This window comes from Danio aesculapii, chromosome 25 (assembly GCF_903798145.1).
Source record: "Danio aesculapii chromosome 25, fDanAes4.1, whole genome shotgun sequence".
In the NCBI taxonomy this organism is placed as follows: Eukaryota; Metazoa; Chordata; class Actinopteri; order Cypriniformes; family Danionidae; genus Danio; species Danio aesculapii.
In genome coordinates this window covers 19927190-19948525 of record NC_079459.1, presented here as the reverse complement: position 1 = coordinate 19948525, position 21336 = coordinate 19927190, and the positions used below count along the sequence as shown (strand labels likewise).

The window sequence follows — 21336 nt, the reverse complement described above, 5'->3', positions numbered from 1 at the left end:
TTATTATAAATTATATTAAATTATCTATGAAAATAAACTTTTTTTTTAAATAAATGTAATCAAAATTAGTAAATCTTAATTTCCAGTATTTGATTTAACTTAAGATAATTATTAATGTTTGCAAAATCATTTTATCCTTTAAAAAAAGTCTTTATCTTGTCTTTTTAAAATTTTATTCATTAATTAGTTGCTTATAAAGTTTTTCTACATCTCTTATCACTTTTTTCATTTTCTATTAAACTTACAAAAGCATGAAAACTAAATTAAATAATTAAATATTGTATTTATGACATAATTTAACAAAAATAACTGCATTTGTTAGACACAGGTGTCTGGGGTCTTTAAAAAGTATTAAAAGTTGATTAAATCAATTTACAAGCCAAGGTGATACATTTTGTATCATTTTTGATTTATATAATGTATAGACCAATTACCAACCTACTTCACACATGACGTCACACGGGTTCCCGGTTGCAAAAAAAAGACAGGCTGCAATAGTAAAGATGTCGTGTTGTGCGGTAGAATGCCAAATTCAAAAACTCCCAAAAATAGAAAACTTAACTTTTACCATACATCACACTGCTTTAAAGCCGACTGCAGACGTCTTTGGCTAAAAGGGAGAATGAAGTGACGACCTAATTAGAAATGCTCGACTCTGCAGTTCTCATGTTATATCAGGTAAGCTCACGCTATGCTGAATCATACAGATTACTCGTTTTTGATTGCAGAAATGATTCCAGCAAAAACAGTTACATATGGTTATCATATAGTAATTAAACTGCAGACACTGAATGCTAAGAATGAAACGTGAAAGTGTAAGTTATTAAGGTAAACTTAGTTTTATATTCACACATTCAGTGACAACTTGTGACTCCCTATATTGTTTACCATGGCACTTTGAATATTGAGTATATTGAGAATATAAAACCAACTTTACCTTTGTGTAAGTTCACATATCCTGCCGTACAGGTCCAGTTCTCTGTCAGAATGCTGTCGTTTTGCGTGTTGATGATTAATTACCCAGGCCTTGTATAGCTCTGTCTTCTTTCCTTGTCTTTGGCTAAGCAGAACCTCAGTTTTTAGCTCTACATAGTGTTGAATCTGGTCACTGGAGCATTAGTTCTTGCACATGACCACACAGAACAACATTGTTGGCATCCAAAGACTTGTAGATCTTTAAACTTCTTCTTGTAAAAACACTTGGAGCTTCAATGAGATTGTTATTTGGGGCTGGATGCTTGGTTATTTCGTCTTATCCAATATTCATTGGGAGCGTGCTATCGCAAATGGACCTGTCAGATGAACGCCGCTCACTTTAACGTTAATTTTGCCGAATCACTGTGCTTGTCACTGGGTGACGAGGTTATAATATGCTGAAAGAATTATGTAAATAATATATATAATGTGTAATCAATATATCTTATTTCTAAGACAGCAACAAACTCTATTTCGCATCGGATGACATTCCCTCGCTATAAATGCTAGCGCTCCCGGTTTCTTTCTGCCACCTCCCTGCACGCGCATCCTGAATGTTTACAAACATGGTAATTGGTCTATAGTTGTATGCTAAAGTTTGCCTAAATTTAATCTTGTACTAGAAGGCAGGCTTTATTCGCGATCACTGATTAGCTCCTGTACTAGAAGGCGGGGCTTCATTCGCCATATTGACAGTTACACCGTTCAAAATATACCAGTGGCATGTCTTGTGTTTTCTCTAGTCTTTGATTTGACATAGTGCTGCTTGTTCACTGCAGTAACCAAGGCAACACCTTTATTCCTGCTGCCTATCCGATGCCACCTGCTGGATTAGCATTTTATTTACTACATGAATGTTTTAGTTTCTTACAATCGCTGTTTAGTAAATAAATACAGCAAGTTAAAATGTTGCTGATTGAATCGAAAAGTAGTGGAAAAAATCTCAAACGTATTAAATTTCACTCTCTGATTTCTGTATTTATATCTGTTAATGTCGAATAATATCTGTTAATTTACAAAAGCATTGAATAATACTTGAAAAAATAATTAAACCTATAGATACAAAAAATATTTAAAACAACGAAGTGATAACTTGTTTAATTATTCATTCATTCATTCAGTTTCTTTTCGGCTTAGTCCCTTTTACTGGGAAACACCCATACACACTCAATCACACACACACTTATACACTACGGTCAGTTTTAGCATACCCAATTCACCTGTACCGCATGTCTTTGGACTGTGGGGGAAACCGGAGAACCCGAAGCACCAGGAAACCCACGCGAACATGGGGGGGAACATGCTAACTCCACACAGAAATCCCAACTGACCCAGCTGAGGCTTGAACCAGAGACCTTCTTGCTGTGAGGCTAACGTGCTACCCACTGTACCACCATGTTGCCTGTTTAATTATTATTATTATTATTATTATTATTCCAAAATAATAGAAGTGGACTATAAAATGCAAAGTGCCTCCCATAATGCAACTTTCCTTTTGTATATATGTGCAGTCATTATTTATTTTTGTCTTAATAATTGTCACCGTCTCTTTATGATGTGACGTGATGATATATTTCCAGATGGCCAGTTTTGTGAATGCGAAGGTTCTGGACACGTCCATCCAGCAGGTGTCGCTGGCTATCCTGGAGAGCATGGTCCTCAGCAGCAGCAGTCTGTTCACAGAGGTCAAGCAGGAGATCACGCTGGAGAGGCTCCTCTCACATCTGCAGGTGTACGTACACTACACCATCCACACTAGATAGACAGCAGAAGAGCAGCTACAGCAGCCAACAGTCAGTACACTCAATTTAAAAACACCAGAAAACACATACGTTACAGCAGGTGAACAGTGATTAAGAAGGATGAGGAGCTAGTGTCTTGTCTTGCCAGAGATTAATTATAGTTAATGTTTCAGACACTCAAATGACTTTTGCTCCTTTTTTGGGGACAACGTAATTGTTTTATGTTCAATTAACTTTAATTTGTTGTGTATTGTGTATAACTTGATCAATTACATTGTTATTGTTAGTATTAGTAGTAGTAGTACGTATAGTAGTAGTAGTAGTAGTAGTTGTTGTTTTGTTATTTTAATAAATTTAGATTGTTTTCTTCATACATACAAATTTCATAATATCGTTGTATTTTTATAATTATTATCATTTTTGTATCGTTCTTTTTTTAATTTTGTCAATTAATGTGAATAAAAAATAATGCTTTATAAGTGAAAAATAAGTGTTTTATAAGATAAAACCTGTAATTATATTACAGTTAATATTATATTACTGTAATTATATCTTTTAATGTGTATTTTAATGTTATATAAATATATTATAATGTTTATTTATTTTCATAAGATATTAAGTTTTAAACCTGTAATTATCACTTTAATAATATTAACAGTATACATTTATAATAACAAATTTATAAAAATGTATAAAATAATGATTACATTACTAATGTATTGCTTGTTTAAAAAAGTAATACCAACTACCTTATTTGAATAATAATACTAATTAATAATAAAATAATAATAATAATAATAATAATAATATTTTTGTATTGTGTTATTGCAATTAGGGCTGCACGATATTGGGAAAATCTGACATTGCTATATTTTGTTTTTCTGCGATTTATATATTGTGATATGAAAACAATTTCACCAGATAGCGTAAATAGCTCAATTTGGAAAGAAATCATTAATTTATATTGATTAGTGTGATTTTTGTTAGGATGTGAGTCATATATTATATAAAAAATGAAAAACAAATAGCAAGCAGAAATTATTACAATAGAGCAACAAAAAAGTCAAATAAACAGTGCTTTATAGTTTTCCATAGTTACAAATGTACTTTTTTGGGCCTGAATGCTTTAAACTCTCTCGAAATGCCTTTAAAACGCATGCACATGATAAAGTTTCCCTCTGTTATGGTTATACTTTGCCTCCACAAATACATGACTCCACAAATCTTATGTATTCTCAACTGTTGTGCTGATTAACTATAATCCCAACTCAACATTGCACGTCCTACGATGTGACTATTGTGGACACACACATTGCGATATCAATGCTGAAACGATATACTCTGCAGCCCTAATTGCAATCTATAGCAATTATTAATTTTTAACATGTTTTACAATGTGTTTTGTTTATTGCCTCTTTTTTTATTGCAAAGTTCTAATGATTGTTTGTTCCAGAAAATATATTTTGCTGTAGCTCATCTAGATATTAAGTGCATTTAAGATGACCATGTACTAGACTGTTCAATCACCTTTCTTCTCATTTTGTCTGTTTTTGTCTCATTCAAACATACTACAGAACAAACCAGCAGCTGCAGACAAAGGCCATGGCTCTGCTGATGGCGTTGCTGCAGGCTGGAGGAGAAGCAGACCGACAGGTCAGACACACTTACAGCAGATTCTGCTTTTACTGCCACCGTCTGTCCAAATCAGGAAGCTTTTCAGTCACTGCTGCTTGAGAACTATTTCGCTAGTCTAAACTTTTATTATAATGACATCTGGTTTAGATTTCCAACACAGGATACATTTACATTTAAGAAAAAATATTAAACTAAAAAACTGTGTTATATGCTGTGTTCAATAATACTGGCAACACATAAAAACTATTACCAGTGTTAACTCAAAACAAGCTGGTCACGTGTTAAAATGTGTTAGTAGTGTCAAGTCATGTTACAAACACTCTTCCTTAATATCATTAAAGAAATAATCGTAAAAAAATGTTAGTGTCTTAAATCACGTTACAAATAACATGCAGTGGGTTAAAACGTGTTAGCAGAGTGTTAAATCAGTCACAACTTACAGTAAGCTTCCGTTAGTGAATGTTTTTACTAACATGAACAAAGAATGAAAATAAAAAAAACATGTACAGCATTTATTAAACCATATAGGAAACATGTTAGCAAAAAACATTTATAGCACAAATCAAACTTACAACGTGTTAAAACGCATCATGCCAGAAAACTGTAAATAATGAGTATTGGGCTAAATCTTGTTAGAAACATACCAGCAACCTGTTAAAATATTCTAGGACTTTTAAGTTATGCGATTAAACATGTTAAATCTTGTTAGAAACATGCTAGCAACCTGTTAAAATATTTTAGGACTGTTAAATGACATGATTAAGTCATGTTAGAAATATGCTAACAGTATCAAAAATGCTGTTCTGTTAAATGTTAGAACCATGTTAACAACATGATAAAACAGTGTTGTTAACCTATGCCACACCTGTTAGTAACCTGCTAAAAGATGCTAGTGTGATAAGTCGTGTTATTTATAACATGCTAACAGTATAAAATCGTTAGAAACATGTTAACATGATAAAGTTGTTAAACTATGGCAAAAACATGTTAGCAGCCTGCTGAAATGCACTAGTGTGATAATTCATGTTATTTATAACATGCTAACAATATAAAAATAATGTTAAAACATGTTAACTTGATAAAACGTTGCTAAGCTATGGCAGAAACATGTTAACAACATTCTAAAATGTGTTATTGTAACAAGTCATGTTAAAAACATGCTAACGGTATGAAAAATGATAGAAACAGTTGTTGTATAAAGCTATGCCAGTAAAATGTTGGCAACCTGTTAAAACGTTGTTAATGCTAGAAACATGTTAAAAGTGTGTTGAACATGTTAGCAATGTGTCTGTCTGTCTGTCTGTCTGTCTGTCTGTCAAGCTTATTCTTATGCTAGTATCAAAGTGTGTGTAGTTTAAAATAGTTTGAAATGATTTCAGGAGCTCTTTGAATTTCTTGAGAAGAGGAACCTGCGCCAGTACATTCACAAGGTGAGAAAGTCTAGAAGGTTTTATCCGTTCATATGATGGAGTGGATTCCTGTTAGCAAAAACATGTTCCAGTGCATGACTTCAGTAAGAGTGTAAATGGGCTCTGTGTGCAGAACATCATCCACAGCTCCAGTTCAGTAGGAGATGAAATGGCCCATTACCTGTACGTGCTGCAGACAGTCAGGCTGAACCACCTGGAGCCCCGCATGAGGACACCTCTGGACTCCTACAGCCAGGTTCACTCTCCTTCTGCTTCTTCATCTCATTTTTTTTTACTTCTTCACCGTTGTCCTGATGTTTCTGTGGTGTTGTGCAGGAGCAGAGGGATATGCTGCACGGGCTGCGTCAGGCGGCATTCGAGACGGAGAGCGAGAGTGGACTGAGTAATGAACGCAGACGCTCGCTCTGTGCTAAAGAGTTCAAGAAGCTCGGCTTTTCAGTGAGTTTGATTATACTACAGAATTGTTGATTATTTACGCATAACCGCACAACTAAAGTAGTACCAGGAAGGTCTTGACTGCATTACAGTTCCATAACACAACACCAAACAATTTCTTATTACTTCAGCCTACAACAGCCAAACAAAATTGAATAAAACAAAAGGATTTGTATGAGATGTTTAACAGAACATAAGTCCTGTCAAATGCAACATCTAAACAACGTTTTTCTTTAGGGGTGGTAACCCCATAAACACGGTATTATTTATTATTGAATATTTGCACAATTAAAATTGCACATATTCATCACACTACCTTGCACTAATTCATCTTGAGTTGTACATACCTACTATACCTACAGTTGAAGTCAGAATTATTAGCCCACCGTTTATTTTCCCTAATTTCTGTTTATCGGAGAGAAGATTTTTTCAACACATTTCTAAACATAATAGTTTAAATAACTCATTTCTAATATCTGATTTCTTTTATCTTTGCCATGATGACAGTAAATAATATTTTACTAGCTATTTTTCAAGACACTTCTATACAGCTTAATATGACATTTAAAGGCTTAACTAGGTTAATTAGGTTAACTAGGCAGGTTAGGGTAATTAGGCAAGTTATTGTATAACAATGGTTTGTTCTGTAGACTATCTAAAAAATGTATAGCTTAAAAGGGCTAATAATATTGACCTTAAAATGTTTTTTTTTAAATTAAAAACTGCTTTTATTCTAGCCAAAATAAAACAAATAAGACTTTCTCCAGAAGAAAAAATATTATCAGACATACTTAGAAATTGTTTAAAATCTTTTTACAAACCATGTAAACCTTTGTTGAATTATATTGACACTATCGATCATGAAGCAGAAGAGGAATAAAGCTTTTTTAATTATTTATTTATTACTTTTATTGTTAGTATATTTTGTTATTTATTTTATAAATTTCTTTTTACATTTACGGTGTTATTTAATAACTATATTGTTTTTATGGTCATTGGTTCTTCGTTGTGAAAAAGCAGAACAGTGTATTATTTTTCGTATGTAGATGATATTGGGCCTGTTTCAGTAAGGAGGTTCAACCAACTCTGAATTTAAACTTTAACTCTGAGTTGACTTGCCGAGAGATTAAAAACTTCAGTTTCAGAATAGCTGATCTGAGTTAGGTCTAATTTTGAAGTTATTTCAGATGTAATTGCATTAAATTACATAAAATAGGCTATTGCGTAGTTTCTACAGCAAATTCTACAAAACAAGACTGCATACCCTTAACTCAATGTTCAGTGGAAATGTTTAATTTCCCACTTTTACACACGCTGATCAGTTTAAGACAACATTTCTAAATTGAGTTTTTAATAGATGTAAAGTGCACTTGTGTGTCTGCCTTTCTTGTAGATGTTGATATGACATTTGGATTGTAAGCAGACTAAAAAACAGTTTTGTTGTTGTATTATTCTATTGTTCTGTGTGTGACGGAAATGTAGGCAATGTTTTCATCCAAAAATGCGAATTAAATGTATGTGCAAAACTGGAATATTGCATAAAGACGTGCGAATAAAGCAGCGTTTCCACCTAATGAGTCAAAGAGAACAAAATCGACTCTTCCTGATTAACTGGCTCCAAATATGAACAGTAAAAACTGAATTTGCTGCGGTAGGAGAAGCAGCGTGAATCTTTTCTTTATTTAAGTGACTTTTACCTCAGAAGAGGATGCCAACACACAATGAACGCCTGGTGGCATTTGAAACCATGAGATGCAGCGCGCAGACGCTCTTGACAGTTCTGGAGGTCATTAATAATATAATAACACTAATACTGAAACTGTTTCGCTGTTTTAGAATAACCTAAACAACATTTCACATGTTATACAATGTGCTCAGCCTGCTGATTTGTCCATTCACACAAATTTTTATCATCACATGATCTCTTATAACAAAATCACATGACCTTTTTTTAATGTGCATACTGGAATTTGTTCGGTAAATGTGTTTCCATCGTAGTTCATGCGCATATTTTCTTATCGAATAAAAAGTATCCTACTGACTTATGTGCATACATTTTTTGCGCATTTTCAACATTAATGCTTATTTTGACGTTTACATCCACCTATTTTTATGCACATCTCCTCTCATTTCAGTGTTAACAAACTCTGAGTTTTCACTTAACCTCCTTTCTGAAATGGGGCCATTGTATCTGCACAAAATGTTATTAAATATTTGGCAATAAAAAACTTATTTTTAATAATAAATAAATTTCCATGGAGGACTTTTTTTTCTACTGTATATAAAGTTTATACATTATATTTTAAACTTTACATGCACAGTTGCTTTGTTCATTTCTAATACACCAACTTAACGATCAAGTCTTATTTTGGTTAAGGTTCTGTGTTTGTTTTTTGTCAGAATAACAGTAATCCTGGTCAGGATCTGAGCCGGTGTCCTCCAGGTCTACTGGCGTTGGACACAATGGCATATTTTGCCTCCCGTTATCCTGACGCATACAGCCGGGTGAGTGAGATTTCATGGGTTTCTATAAATATATAAATTTTTGAAGCCAGTATACATTATCAATCTGCACAGAGCCTTCATAGTCTGTGTGTCCTTGTGTCAGTTTGTGCTGGAGAACAGCAGCAGAGAAGACAAACACGAGTGTCCGTTCGCCCGCAGCAGTATCCAGCTCACACTTATTCTGTGCGAGATCTTGCGCATCGGAGAACCTCGTAAGTTACTGTCCAACACAAGCTGGACATGGTGACAATGATCAGATAAAGGCTTTACTGTTTGTGTGAATATGTGATTTATATATATATATATATATATATATATTAACACTTAAAAAATGCTTACAGTATGTTGCCTTACTCTACACTTAAGGGATAGTTCACCCCAAAATAAAAATGTACTCACTAAACAGGATGTTGCCGTTTGGTAGTAGGTTTTAAATCTTTTTTAACAGGTCTTAATTTTCCTTTGTTCATGTATCGCTACCCAATCTGGCCATTCACAGCCATACAATCACCAACAGTCCATCTCAATAAATGTTGTACTTTAAATAAAAACTTTTTATTTAAAAAGAGCATTTAATTACTTTCCTTACAGTAACATTACAGTCATTAAATTATTATTATTGTAGACTGAACTAATTGACAGCTATGTTTTGTTCTATTCATGATGAGGGTTTAAGGGTTTGTAAATGAATCTATTTGAAAATTGATGAAAAATATTCAAACAAAATTATTATTACTGTATTATTAAATCTATTAAATGGTAATAATTTTTTGATTGGGCAAGTGAAAATCTTTTCTAACTGGGATATTTGAAAAAAAAAATCCTTAACATTTAGCCCTGGATAAGTCTAAAATTTCATTCATAATGGTCTAAAAAATGTCTTTAAAAGTCTTAAATTTAACTTGGTGAAACCTGCAGAAACCCTGATAAACCACCTCAATGTTGTAATAGCTCGGCAATAACCATGTCCTTGTACAAATTTGTCTGTGTGTAAAAAAGTAAAGAACAATTTATAAGGAGAACTCGTATGGATTGTTTATTTAACTCAAATGGTTTGTAATAGTCGGTTTCCTCAAACAGTTTGAGTTGCTTTAACTTATTGGGTTTTACAATACTCAGCTGGTTTGAGTTCTTTTCGTCTATTGGGTTTTACTGTGCTCAAATTGCTTCATTTAATCAAATAAAGTTCACAAAAAATTATTATTGGACATACATTAGAAAATTTCCTTGCTCTGTTGAACATAATTTTGGAAAAAAATAAAAAATAAAATAAAATATATATATAATATATATTATATATATATATATTATATATATATATATAATATAATATATATATATATTCAAAGAGGGGCTTATAATACAGTTTGTCAGAATTATTAGCCCCCTTAGGTTTTTTTTCTTATTTGTTTAAAAGCTGTTATCTCTCCTCTCTGTAGCCTCTGAGACGGGTTCAGACTATCACCCGATCTTCTTCGCTCAGGACCGTCTGGTGGAGGAGCTGTTCTGCATCTGCATTCAGCTGCTCAACAAGACTTGGAAGGAGATGAGAGCCACGCAGGAGGACTTCGATAAGGTACCTTCCCCTTCTTAAAAAAAAAAAACAACTACCAATAGTGTTTTGTTTTTACTGCAGTTTTGCCAGTGAGAGTGGTTGAGCTCAAGCGCATATAGCAATAGTGTTTTGAAGGGGGCGGGGCATGTCAGATACTAAAGAGCATTTTATTGGTCAGAAGATTTAATGAGAAATTGAAGTAAAAAAGAAACAATATTGATCCAAACTGCACATTTCAGATGTTTAAATCTTCTAAATGCAAACTTTCTTGTGGAGCACACTCGCTCATAGATGACCTCAGGGCTAACATACTCATACTAACATCTAAAAAACCTTTGATTCCATGGGAACTTTAATCTTTTTTTCCCTGTTTTAAAATTGCATTTCTTTGCACAGAAATGTTGATCGTTTGTTCTACAGGAGCATAACTCACCTTCTAGCTGACCTTTATGTTTAAGACTTATTATGTAAATAAGCTTATGTTATATTGATAATAATTATAATAATAATAATAATAATACTTTTTTTATATACCACCTTAAAATTTTATTATCAAAGTGCTTTTACACTTAAAAAATACAAGGATAGCAGAAAAAATGCAGAGGATAAAAATTATATATTTATGTAATTAATTAAAAATGGATCAAGTTATATGTCATGGTGCACTAAGTATTGAATAGGTTGATATGTAATGTGGATGTTGTGTTAAAGTGCTGTGGTGCGATATATATCTGAATCCCTTCTTAAGCTGCATTTGTGGCAAATTTTCTGCAGAATATTTTGTGGTTTATTTATATAGTGTTATGCTGGTCCACACCAAAAGCAAAATAAAGTATTCACGAAAGTAGATTATGTACAAAAGTCAAAAAAATGCAAATGCGCTTACAGTTACAAACTTCGAGTGGCGTGAATGATGCGGAATGCTCAGGGTATTTGCCCGAAATTTGCCTTAATCTGGAGCGGAAAATTGCCTTGAGGTGAAAAACATCCCTCAATTAAACTATAGTGAGTGACTAGTTGCTCCATGTTTGGTGTGAACCTGGCACTACGAGAAAGACATCAAGCAATATTAACTAGAAAGTGTTAAAAGAATCTAAATGTTATTATAACAAAGTTAAAATTAAATAAATCTAAATATTAAATAGCCAATTCAAAGTAAAAGGAAAAAAAGAGTTAAAATTAGAAATAAGTAGGGATGTTTTTTTTTTCTGTATAATACGGATTTCCACATTTTCCAAGCTCAATGGGGGCAACCGCTGTAATTTGTGTAAATCTATTTATTTTTTTAAGGGGGGGGGGGTGTCATTGTGAGGTTTATTGTCATCAAAGCAGACAACCTGATGCTTTGCCCCTTCATAGTTTGCTCGTCTTTTCTTCTTTTTTCTCCTCGGCTAACCACATGTCTGAGTAGAATAGTTAAATTACAAACAAACAGATTTTTGACATAACAACAGACATAATATCTTAGTATGTTTATTTACCTGTCTACCTTCATATGTCCGTATCCAATGCAAAAGTTGCTTTTATTATTTACTTATTTATCAGTTTTCAAAATGTAATCACAACCCAATCAATTCCCAATGCATTAAAAGATCCATCTGTCTGTCCGTCCGTCCGTCCGTCCCTCCAAATAATTACTAAATTATTTTTATATATCATGTAGGTAAAACAGAACGTGAATGCTTTTTCACATCATCTTACTGATCCAAACTGAACGTAGAATGTATTACTGCCTATTATTCCAAGATCAATCTCTATTTATCACTTCTTGAAAGCTTTATAATTTGCCATTGAGTCCCAGCAGAGTGTGAGAAGTGAGCAGCTGCGGCAGCCATTAAATCATCTACAGGACAAATAAATATTGATCCCTTCATCGAGAAACCTCTAGCTATAGCGGAATGACAAACACGCCAAAAGACAGACCCCCTTCAAAAGCCTTTGTGTTTATCAGCATTCCCTAAATAACTAACATCTCCTTTTCTGATGTTAAAGAAAGTGTCCTTCCTCCAGTCCAAACTATTCAGCACTGCAACAAAACAGGCCTCACTTTAATGAACGCTTTCAGGCCGTAAAGCCTCGTGACCGCCGCGACCCCTGCGAAGGACAAACGTCCCGCTGACCGGTCTGTTTTGTTTCAGCTAAACATCAGCCAGAGATTTTAAAAGGGGTATTAGAGGAACAAAAGGAGTCCTGCTCTGATGCAGAAGCGCAGATCAGTAGCAAACCACAGCCCAGAAATAACCTTTAAACAAGTCAGAATTGTGCTTTTTAATTGAGTATTTTTGTCTCATCCTTGAAGGTATTTTTGGAAACATTAGCAAATTTAAAAGTGCTGCAAATAACAATTTAAGTGTTTTTCCCCTTAAAAGAGCAGCCAAATTTGAGGTGGTTCAAGCAAATTATGCATGCCGTATGTTTTCTCTTAATTTATTGACTTTTTTTTTTTTTTAAAAACAAGCTGTTTTTGTAAATAAGTTTTGAAAATAATTAGCCAAAAAAAAGTGCAACAAATCCTGTTGTCTATGATGCATCTCTTTTAAAGTCATCATCAAACTGAGCCAAATTTCTTAATATGAATTTTATTGCACTTTATATATATATATATATATATATATTATATATATATATATATATATATATATATATATATATTATATATATGCACGCACGCACGCACGCACACACACACAGTGCTCTGCATATGATTACACCCCATTTTGAAAATGACTATTTGTGAATATAGGTAATCTATATTGGTAAATTTGAACAAAACAAATTTATTAAACAGATATATTTGTTAAAACATTTTTTTAGTCACAGAATATCTTTAGAAATGGAAAGATAATACATTTAAATTCATGCAAGATATTGCAAATTTTTTTTACAAAATTACAACAAAATTGTATGTTTTGTTGTTTCTCTTGATTTCTGCTATTTTTGAAAATGTTATTTAATTTTTCCCTGACATATAAATTGGGCGATAAATTTGAACCATTATTGTAAGTTATTTTGTTAAATTAGCTCCAGATTTGGCTTCAGTACTGACTAATCTAATGTATATGCACAAATATAATATTGTAAAGCGTCCTATAGAAAATATTAATTTAAATGAGCGATTTGTTGGGGTTGCACTCATAAATGCTGAGCACTGTATGTATGCATGTGTATATACAGTTGAAGTCAGATTTATTAAGCCCCCTTTTTTTTTATTTTTTAATTATTTTTTATTTATTTATTTTTTTTATATTTCCCAAATGATTTTTAACAGAGCAAGGAAATGTTCACAGTCTGATAATATGTTTTCTTCTGAAGAAAGTCTTATTTGTTTTATTTTGGCTAGAATAAAAGCAGCTTTAAATTTTTTTTTAAAACATTTTAAGGTCAAAATTATTAGCCCCTTTAGGCTATATATAGTTTTAGATAGTCTACAGAAAAAACCATCATTATAAAAATAACTTGCCTAATTACCCTAACCTGCCTAATTATCCTAATTAACCTAGTTAAGCCTTTAAATGTCACTTTAAGCTGTATAGAAGTGTCTTGAAAAATATCTAGTCAAATATTATTTACTGTCATCATGGCAAAGATAAAATAAATCAGTTATTAGCAATGAGTTATTAAAACTATTATGTTTAGAAATGTGGGGAAAAAATCTTTTCTCTGTTAAACAGAAATTAGTCCCTTTATTATTCAGAGTCCCCACAGCGGAATGAACCGACAAATTATCCAGCATATATTTATGCAGCGGATGCCTGCCAGCTGCAACCCAGTACTAGGAAACATTCATACATACTCATTTACACACTACAGCCAATTTAGTTTGTTCAATTCACCTATACCGCATGTGTTTGGACAGTGTGAGAAACCCGCACGAACACGGGGAGAACATGCAAATTCCACACAAAAATGCCAACTGACCCAGCCGGGACTCAAACCAGCGACCTTTTTGCTGTTAGGTGACAGTGCTAACCACTGAGTTTAAAGCATGAATTTATTAGAATTTTTTTGTAGTCTTTTGGTCAAATGATAAAACAATAAAAACATTCAATTTAAGTAACTTTCCAGTGAGGATAATAAGGGTTTAAACCGGGAACCATTGACAGCCATTGGAGAAGTCGATAGTTATCAGTTTCCAACATTTTTCAAAAAACTTCTTTTGTGTTAAAAAAACAAAACAAAAAAAAGCAGACAGAATAATTTTTTTATGGTGAACTATCCTTTGCTCTAAATGTTGCACAAACCTTATTCTTATATTAGTTTTATTTGGTTTCCATTCTCTAAATGTTTATAGTAGTGTGCAGTCCTGTGTTATGTTGCCGATTTATGTTGTTTGATGTAGCGTCTTGGTCCTGGAGGAACATTGTTTCGTTTCACTTTTAACTGCACTGTATATTGTTGAATTGACAATAAAGTCGACTTGACTTGACTAAAACAGATTAACTTACAAACTGAAAGAATGAAAGGGAGGGCAGGTTGTTTACTGCACTAAAATAAAATGATTATTAGGTAGAAAAACTTTAGATTATGTGCGGCTTGGAAACTAAGTGAAATTAAAGTTGAAGGACTAAATGGCAAACTAAATTTAAATAATACACACAAAGATATATAGCACACAACAGAATTATCATTGTGCTCTTATTTTGCCTCTGAGTGTTTATGTTTCTAAACTTCATCACTTGCTTCATGTCTTTTTCTTTTCATTCTCTCTTGTGTTTTTTTCTGTTTAACGCCTTCTAATTGTTGCTGGCATAGCAGAGTGTGTGTGGTATCTAGAGGGAGGGAGCATACACTCACTCTAACACATACACACACCCAAACACCAACACACACTCACACACACACTCAAACTGGCTGTGGCTTGTGACGGACAGCAGCTGCTTTCACTATGGCTGAGGTAGGATGAGTGTTTTCTCTGTAGTGACCAAATAAACATGGATTTTAAAAAGCCAGATACAGAATTTATTTATTTTGTTAAATATGCAGATCATTGATCAGAGGTGACGGTAAATGCTTATATAATATTGTAAATTGAACTTTTGAGCTTTCCATTTAATCAAAGTATATTTTAGAAAACTTTATGATAATATGAAGCTGCAGCAGTTTTCAACATTGATGATAGTTAGAGAAATACTGTAATATATTGTAAAATGTACACAGAAAACAGTTATATTGAATGATCTGCTTTACTGTAATTTGTGTAAGAATTCTTTCAGAAATATTTAAAATGCAACCTTTAACCATGATTTTGAGGGGAGTAATACACATTAAATCCTAATTGTTTTACGTTCAAATCTAAATTGGAAAAAGTTATTAAAACTACTTAATAAAGCAGCTGTGTTGGTTGTTTTTGAGAAATTGTCATGACCAAAGTACTGTATAAAATGCTAACCTTTTACCAAAAAACAAACAAACAGAAATTCGTTTTTGGGATTTACTGCCCCCATCTGGCAAAAAATGTGTATGTCATGTTTTCTTAGGCTTTTGTTGCAGTTTTTGTTAAACTGTTGTTGCTTTGTTTGTGGTTGTTGTTCTGTTTTTTATTTGTTGTGTATTGTTTTTATGTTTGTATTTCTTTTGCTTTCGGTCTTATGTCACTGTTTTGTTGCATAGTTTTTCTTTTAGGGTTTGTTGTTTTGTTTGTTCTGTTTTATTTGTTGTTTATTGTGTTTTTTATTGTTGTCTTTTTCTTTTGTTTGTTGTCATAGTGTATTTCATGTTTTGTTAGGGTTTTGTTGCATAGTTTTGTTAAACTTTGTTGTTTTTTGTTTTGGTTATTGTTCTGTTTTTTTATTGTTGTGTGTTGTTTTTTTGTTTGTGTTTTGTTTGTTATATATGTCAATGTTTTGTTAGGGTTTCGTTGCATAGTTTGTTTTAAGCTTTGTTGTTGTTTTTGTTTTGGCTATTGTTCTGTTTTTATTGTTGTGTATTGTTTTAATGTGTATTTCTTTTGTTTGTTGTCTTATGTTGTGTTGTTAGGGTTTGTTGAATAGATTATTTTGGGGGGGAATTTTTTTGTTGTTTTTGGTTGTTGTGTTTTTGTTTTGGTTATTGTTCTGTTTTTATTTGTTGTGTGTTGTTTTTGTGTGTTTTCTGTTGTCATATGTCAATGTTTTGTTAGGGTTTTGTTGCTTAGGTTTTGGTTTTTGGTTGTTTTGTTTGTTCTGTTTTTATTTGTTGTGTATTGTGTGTTTTTTGCCGTTGCATTTTTCTTTTGTTTGCTGTCTTATGTCATAATGTCTTGCTAGGGTTTATAGTGTAGTTTTTGTTAAAGAGCCCATATTATGGGTTTTTGAAAATGCCCTTCCATGTAGTGTGTAACACAGCTCTAAGTGAAGTGAAATATCCAGCTAAGGCTTAAATCTGTAAGTGTACAGTGTTTAAAACTATTGATTCATCTATAAAAGAGTCGACTCATAGTGCTTCAAACGAGTCGTCTTCATAACGAGTCATTAGGTGTTTCGCGATGACGCAGCCACGAAACACAAGCCTCGCCAGTAGTTACGCGCGCAAACCAGGCCCACTAACACAGAAAAAACACTAGACACACACACACAGACGCCGCCGGTCGAATGAAGTCACGCTGTGCTCAGATGGATAATATTGACAGTCTCTACCCAAAGATGAGTTGTTAACCTGGTACAGTACACGCGGTTACTCTTTATATTCTCTTATCACTATAAGCCACGTTAAAAACGCGACGCGTGCCGCTTTGTTTACGGATTTAAGGTTAAAGGCTTTTGTGAGCTCGCGTTCCACTGCCGTTTGTCGTTGCTATGGCGATCGATCATAAGCTAGGAGACAGGAGACTCGTGTCACTTTCCCTAGTTCTTCTGAGGAGCGTTGTGTGTGTGTGTGTGTGTGTGTGGTGAGAGAGAGAGAGACTCGCGTCGCTTTCCCTAGTTCTTCTGAGGAACGTGTGTGTGTGTGAGAGAGAGAGAGAGAGAGAGACTCGCGTCGCTTTCCCTAGTTCTTCTGAGGAGCGTTGTGTGTGTGTGTGTGTGTGTGTGGAGAGAGAGAGAGAGAGAGACTCGCGTCGCTTTCCCTAGTTTTCTGAGGAGCGTGTGTGTGTGTGTGTGTGTGTGTGTGTGTGTGTGTGTGTGAGAGAGAGAGAGAGAGAGACTCGCGTCGCTTTCCCTAGTTCTTCTGAGGAGCGTTGGTGTGTGTGTGAGGAGAGAGAGAGAGAGAGAGAGAGAGAGAGACTCGCGTCGCTTTCCCTAGTTTTTCTGAGGAGCGTTGTGTGTTGTGTGTGAGAGAGAGAGAGAGAGAGAGAGAGAGAGAGAGACTCGCGTCGCTTTCCCTAGTTCTTCTGAGGAGTGTGTGTGTGTGTGTGTGTGTGTGTGTGTGAGAGAGAGAGGGAGAGGGAGAGAGAGAGACTCGCGTCGATCTCCCCAGTTCTTCTGAGGAGGGTTGTGTGTGTGTGTGAAAAAAGCCTTACACTATGAAGCGCGTGTGCACTGTGACTACTTTTATATAGTTGATTACCAGCTGGGCATTTCACTCTGTCTCGCGCTGAAGCCTGTCACTGTCGACCAATCGCAGCAGGCTGTCATCGGTCCAATCAGCGCAGATTAGCTTCGCGCTGAGGAGGGGTTGGGAACAAATGAATCGCTGAACGATTCATATGGGAGTCGTTGGGATAATTAGGTAAAAATAAATGCAGTTATAAGACCATCAAAGTGTTTTATGACCTTGCATGCATATTAGACTGTTGTTGGAGACCCTTACAACCTAAATATGACCCTATTTCATGTATAGTATGGGATCTTTAAGATTTGTATATTTGGTCGTGTGTGTATTTTTTTGTTAGTGTCATATGTCATCATGTTTGTTTGTTAGGGCTTTGTTGCATAGATTTTTTTGGATTTTGCTGTTTTGGTTGTTTTGTTCTATTTTTTTATTTGTTGTGTTAATTTTGTGTGTATTTTTGCTTGCCATCTTATGTCAATTGTTAGGATTTTGTTGCATAGTTTTTGTTTTGTTTTTAATTTGTTGTGTATTGTGTTTTGTCATTGCATTTTTCTTTGTTTGCTGTCTTATATCATGTTGTTGCATAGTTTTTGTTAAGTTTTGTTGTGTAGTTCTGTTTTTTATTTGTTGTGTATTGTTTTGTGTGTATTTCTTTTGTTTGTTGTCTTATGTCATGTTTTGTTGGGGTTTTGTTGTATAGATTTTGTTTTGGCTTTATTGTTTTTGGGGTGTTTTGTTTGGTTATTGTTCTGTTTTTTTTTTGTTGTGTGTTATATTTTGTGTATTTTTACTTGCTGTCTTATGTCAATGTTTTGTTGCATAGTTTTGTTTGTTAGCCTGTTTTTTTTATTTGTTGTGTATCGTGTGTTTTTTTTGTCATTGCATTTTTTTCTTTGTTTGCTGTCTTTTATCATGTTTTGTTAGGGTTTTGTTTTTCTGTTTTTATTTGTTGTGTATTGTTTTTGTGTATTTTTTTTTGTTGTTGTCTTAGGGTTTTGTTGCATAGATTTTGTTTAGGCTTTGTTGTTTTGGTTGTGTTTGTTCTGTTTTTTTTTTTGTTGTGTGTTTTTTGTGTGTGTTTTTTGTTTCATATGTCAATGTTTTGTTAGGGTTTCGTTGCTTAGGTTTGTGTTTGTTTGTTCCGTTTTATTTGTTGTGTTGTGTGTTTTTTTTTGTCATTGCATTTTTCTTTGTTTGCTGTATGTCCTAATGTTTGTAGGGTTTTATTGTGTAGTTTTTGTTAAGATTTCTGTTGCGTTCTTTTGTGCGTGTATTTTTTGTTAGTTGTCATATGTCATCATGTTGTTTTGTTTTTTTAGGGTTTGTTGCGATTTTTTTGGTTTTGTTTGTTCTGTTTTTTATTTGTTCTGTATTGTTTTTGTGTGGTGTTTTTGCTTGCTGTCTTATGACAATGTTTCTTAAGGTTTTGTTGCATAGTTTGTTAAGTTTGTTGTTGTTTTGTTTTTTATTTGTTGCTATTGTTTTTTGTGTGTGTATTTCTTTTGTTTGTGTCTTATGTCATGTTGTGTTAGCGTTTTGTTGCATAGTTTTTTGTTCTGTTTTTTATTGTCGTGTGTGTGTATTTTTTTGTTGCTCATATGTCATAGTTTGTTGGGTTTTTGGTTTTGTTGCATTTTTTGTTTTTGGTTGTTTATTTGTTGTGTATTGTGTTTTTTTGTACTTGCGTTTTTATTTTGTTTGCTGTCTTATGTCATAATGTTGTGTAGGGTTTTGTTGTAGAGTTTTTGTTTTTGGGTTCTGTTTTTATTTGGGGTATTGTTTTTTGTGTGTGTATTTTGTTTGTCATGTCATCATGTTTTTAGGGTTTTGTTGCATAGTTTTTGTTTGTTTTGCCAAATTTTTTATTTGTTGTGTATTATTTTTGTGAGTGTATTTTTTGCTTGCTGTCATATGTCAATGTTTTATTAGGGTTTTGTTGCATAGTTTATAGGTTTTGTTTGCTGTTTTGTTTTTTATTGTTTTGTATTGTTTTTGTTCTTTTTCTTTTGCTATTGTATGTCATAATGTTTTGTTGTATAGTTTTGTTTTAGTTTTGTTGTAATTTGGTTGCTGTTTTTTCATTTGTCTGTGTGTGTGTGTGTTTCTTTTGTTTGTTGTCATATGTCATCATGTTATATTAGGGTTTTGTTGTATAGATTATGTTTTAGGTTTTTGTGTTTTGGTTGTTTTGTTTGTTGTGTGTTTTTTTGTTCTGTTTTTCTTTTGTTTGTTGTCTATGTAATATTTTGTTGTATGGTTTTGTTTTAAATTTTGTTGTTTTGGTTGTTTTCATTTGTCTTTTGTGTATTTTTTTGTTTGTTGTCATGTGTCATCATGTTTGTTGCATATATTTGTTTTATGTTTTGTTGTGTTTTATTGTTGTTTTGTTTGAATTTTTTTATGTTTTGTTTTTATTATTTTATTTGTTGCATTTAGCTTTGTTTTGTTTTTTTTCTAGTGGTGTTGTGTAATGTTTTTATTTTGTGGTCTTCTCTGACACCACTACAACATTACACAGACATGAACTTGAAAATACCTCTTTTCTTTCCCCCTCCTAAATCATAACTTTTTTTAATATTATGGTTTTGTATCTCTTAGAACCATCACATGTAAAAGTTCTCAGCATAGAATGTGTTTGTGGTCAAGCGATCGCGCTCTTCCAGTTGACTGCGCTCACCTTTTCAGTCTGTTTGTCTCAGTTGGACACTCACTGCAAGAGAGACCCATATTTCCATTGTTCATTTCTCCTCTCCTGCTGTTTTATGGGGGTTTCCTTCTCCGTCTGCTTTCATTTATCTTGACCTGAACCCCAGAGGCATGTTTTCATGGGTGAATGAGGTCAAGCGGTCTGTGCCAGGGGTCATGAGGGTTTATGTGCAGACCTTTACAGTGACTTCTGTTTTTTTCCCAAAAGGTGATGCAGGTTGTGCGTGAGCAGATCACCAGGACCCTAGCAAGCAAACCCACGTCTCTGGAGCTCTTCAAGAATAAAGTGAACGCGCTGAACTACAGTGAGATCCTCAAACTCCGACAGACAGAGAGACTCCACCAGGAGGAGACGCTTGCTCCACCTGTGCTGTATGTACTGACACAAAGCAGAAACAACACTTTTTCCAACTCTGAATTAAGAGTCAATAGCTTTATAAAAATGATTAATTTTTCGAAAGTGTTTAGTGATGACACCTGCTGACCTAAACTGTTAAAATACATTACTTAAAGGGCACATATTTTACCTCTTTTTTATGATTTAATGTTATATTATGGTTCTTCTGAGTGGTGCCAGTTTAGAGGTTCAGTTTAAAACACAATTCAGATTTTTTATTATAAGTGTTAAAAAGTGTCATGTTGGGGGCGTGTCCACAGTTCGCTGATTTAGGGGTGTGTTGCTTCACATGTAGATTAGTTTCGGCTTTCCCGCCCAACGTAACAAGGGGGCGGAGCCATGAGCTCACCCGCTCTGTGTTTGCAACAGAGTCAGACAGGCAGACTGAGAGAAGGGAGCAGGAGTGAGAGGATCAGCAATCAGTCTTACATATACGACTCGGACACTGACCAAGCAGAGAGTACAAATCATTTGTGTCTTTGTATAGGT

General features: G+C 33.8%; 1 protein-coding gene across 1 annotated transcript in view; it reads left to right on the top strand.

Moving 5' to 3' along the window:
* Positions 1-21336, top strand: part of LOC130219216 (engulfment and cell motility protein 3-like) — a 42633-nt gene that overhangs the window by 11026 nt on the left and 10271 nt on the right. Inside the window, 9 exon segments of the mRNA XM_056451532.1 lie at positions 2556-2707; positions 4292-4370; positions 5732-5782; positions 5895-6017; positions 6098-6220; positions 8618-8722; positions 8826-8934; positions 10162-10298; positions 20659-20822. Of these exon segments, the coding sequence (XP_056307507.1) occupies positions 2556-2707; positions 4292-4370; positions 5732-5782; positions 5895-6017; positions 6098-6220; positions 8618-8722; positions 8826-8934; positions 10162-10298; positions 20659-20822 (1043 nt within the window).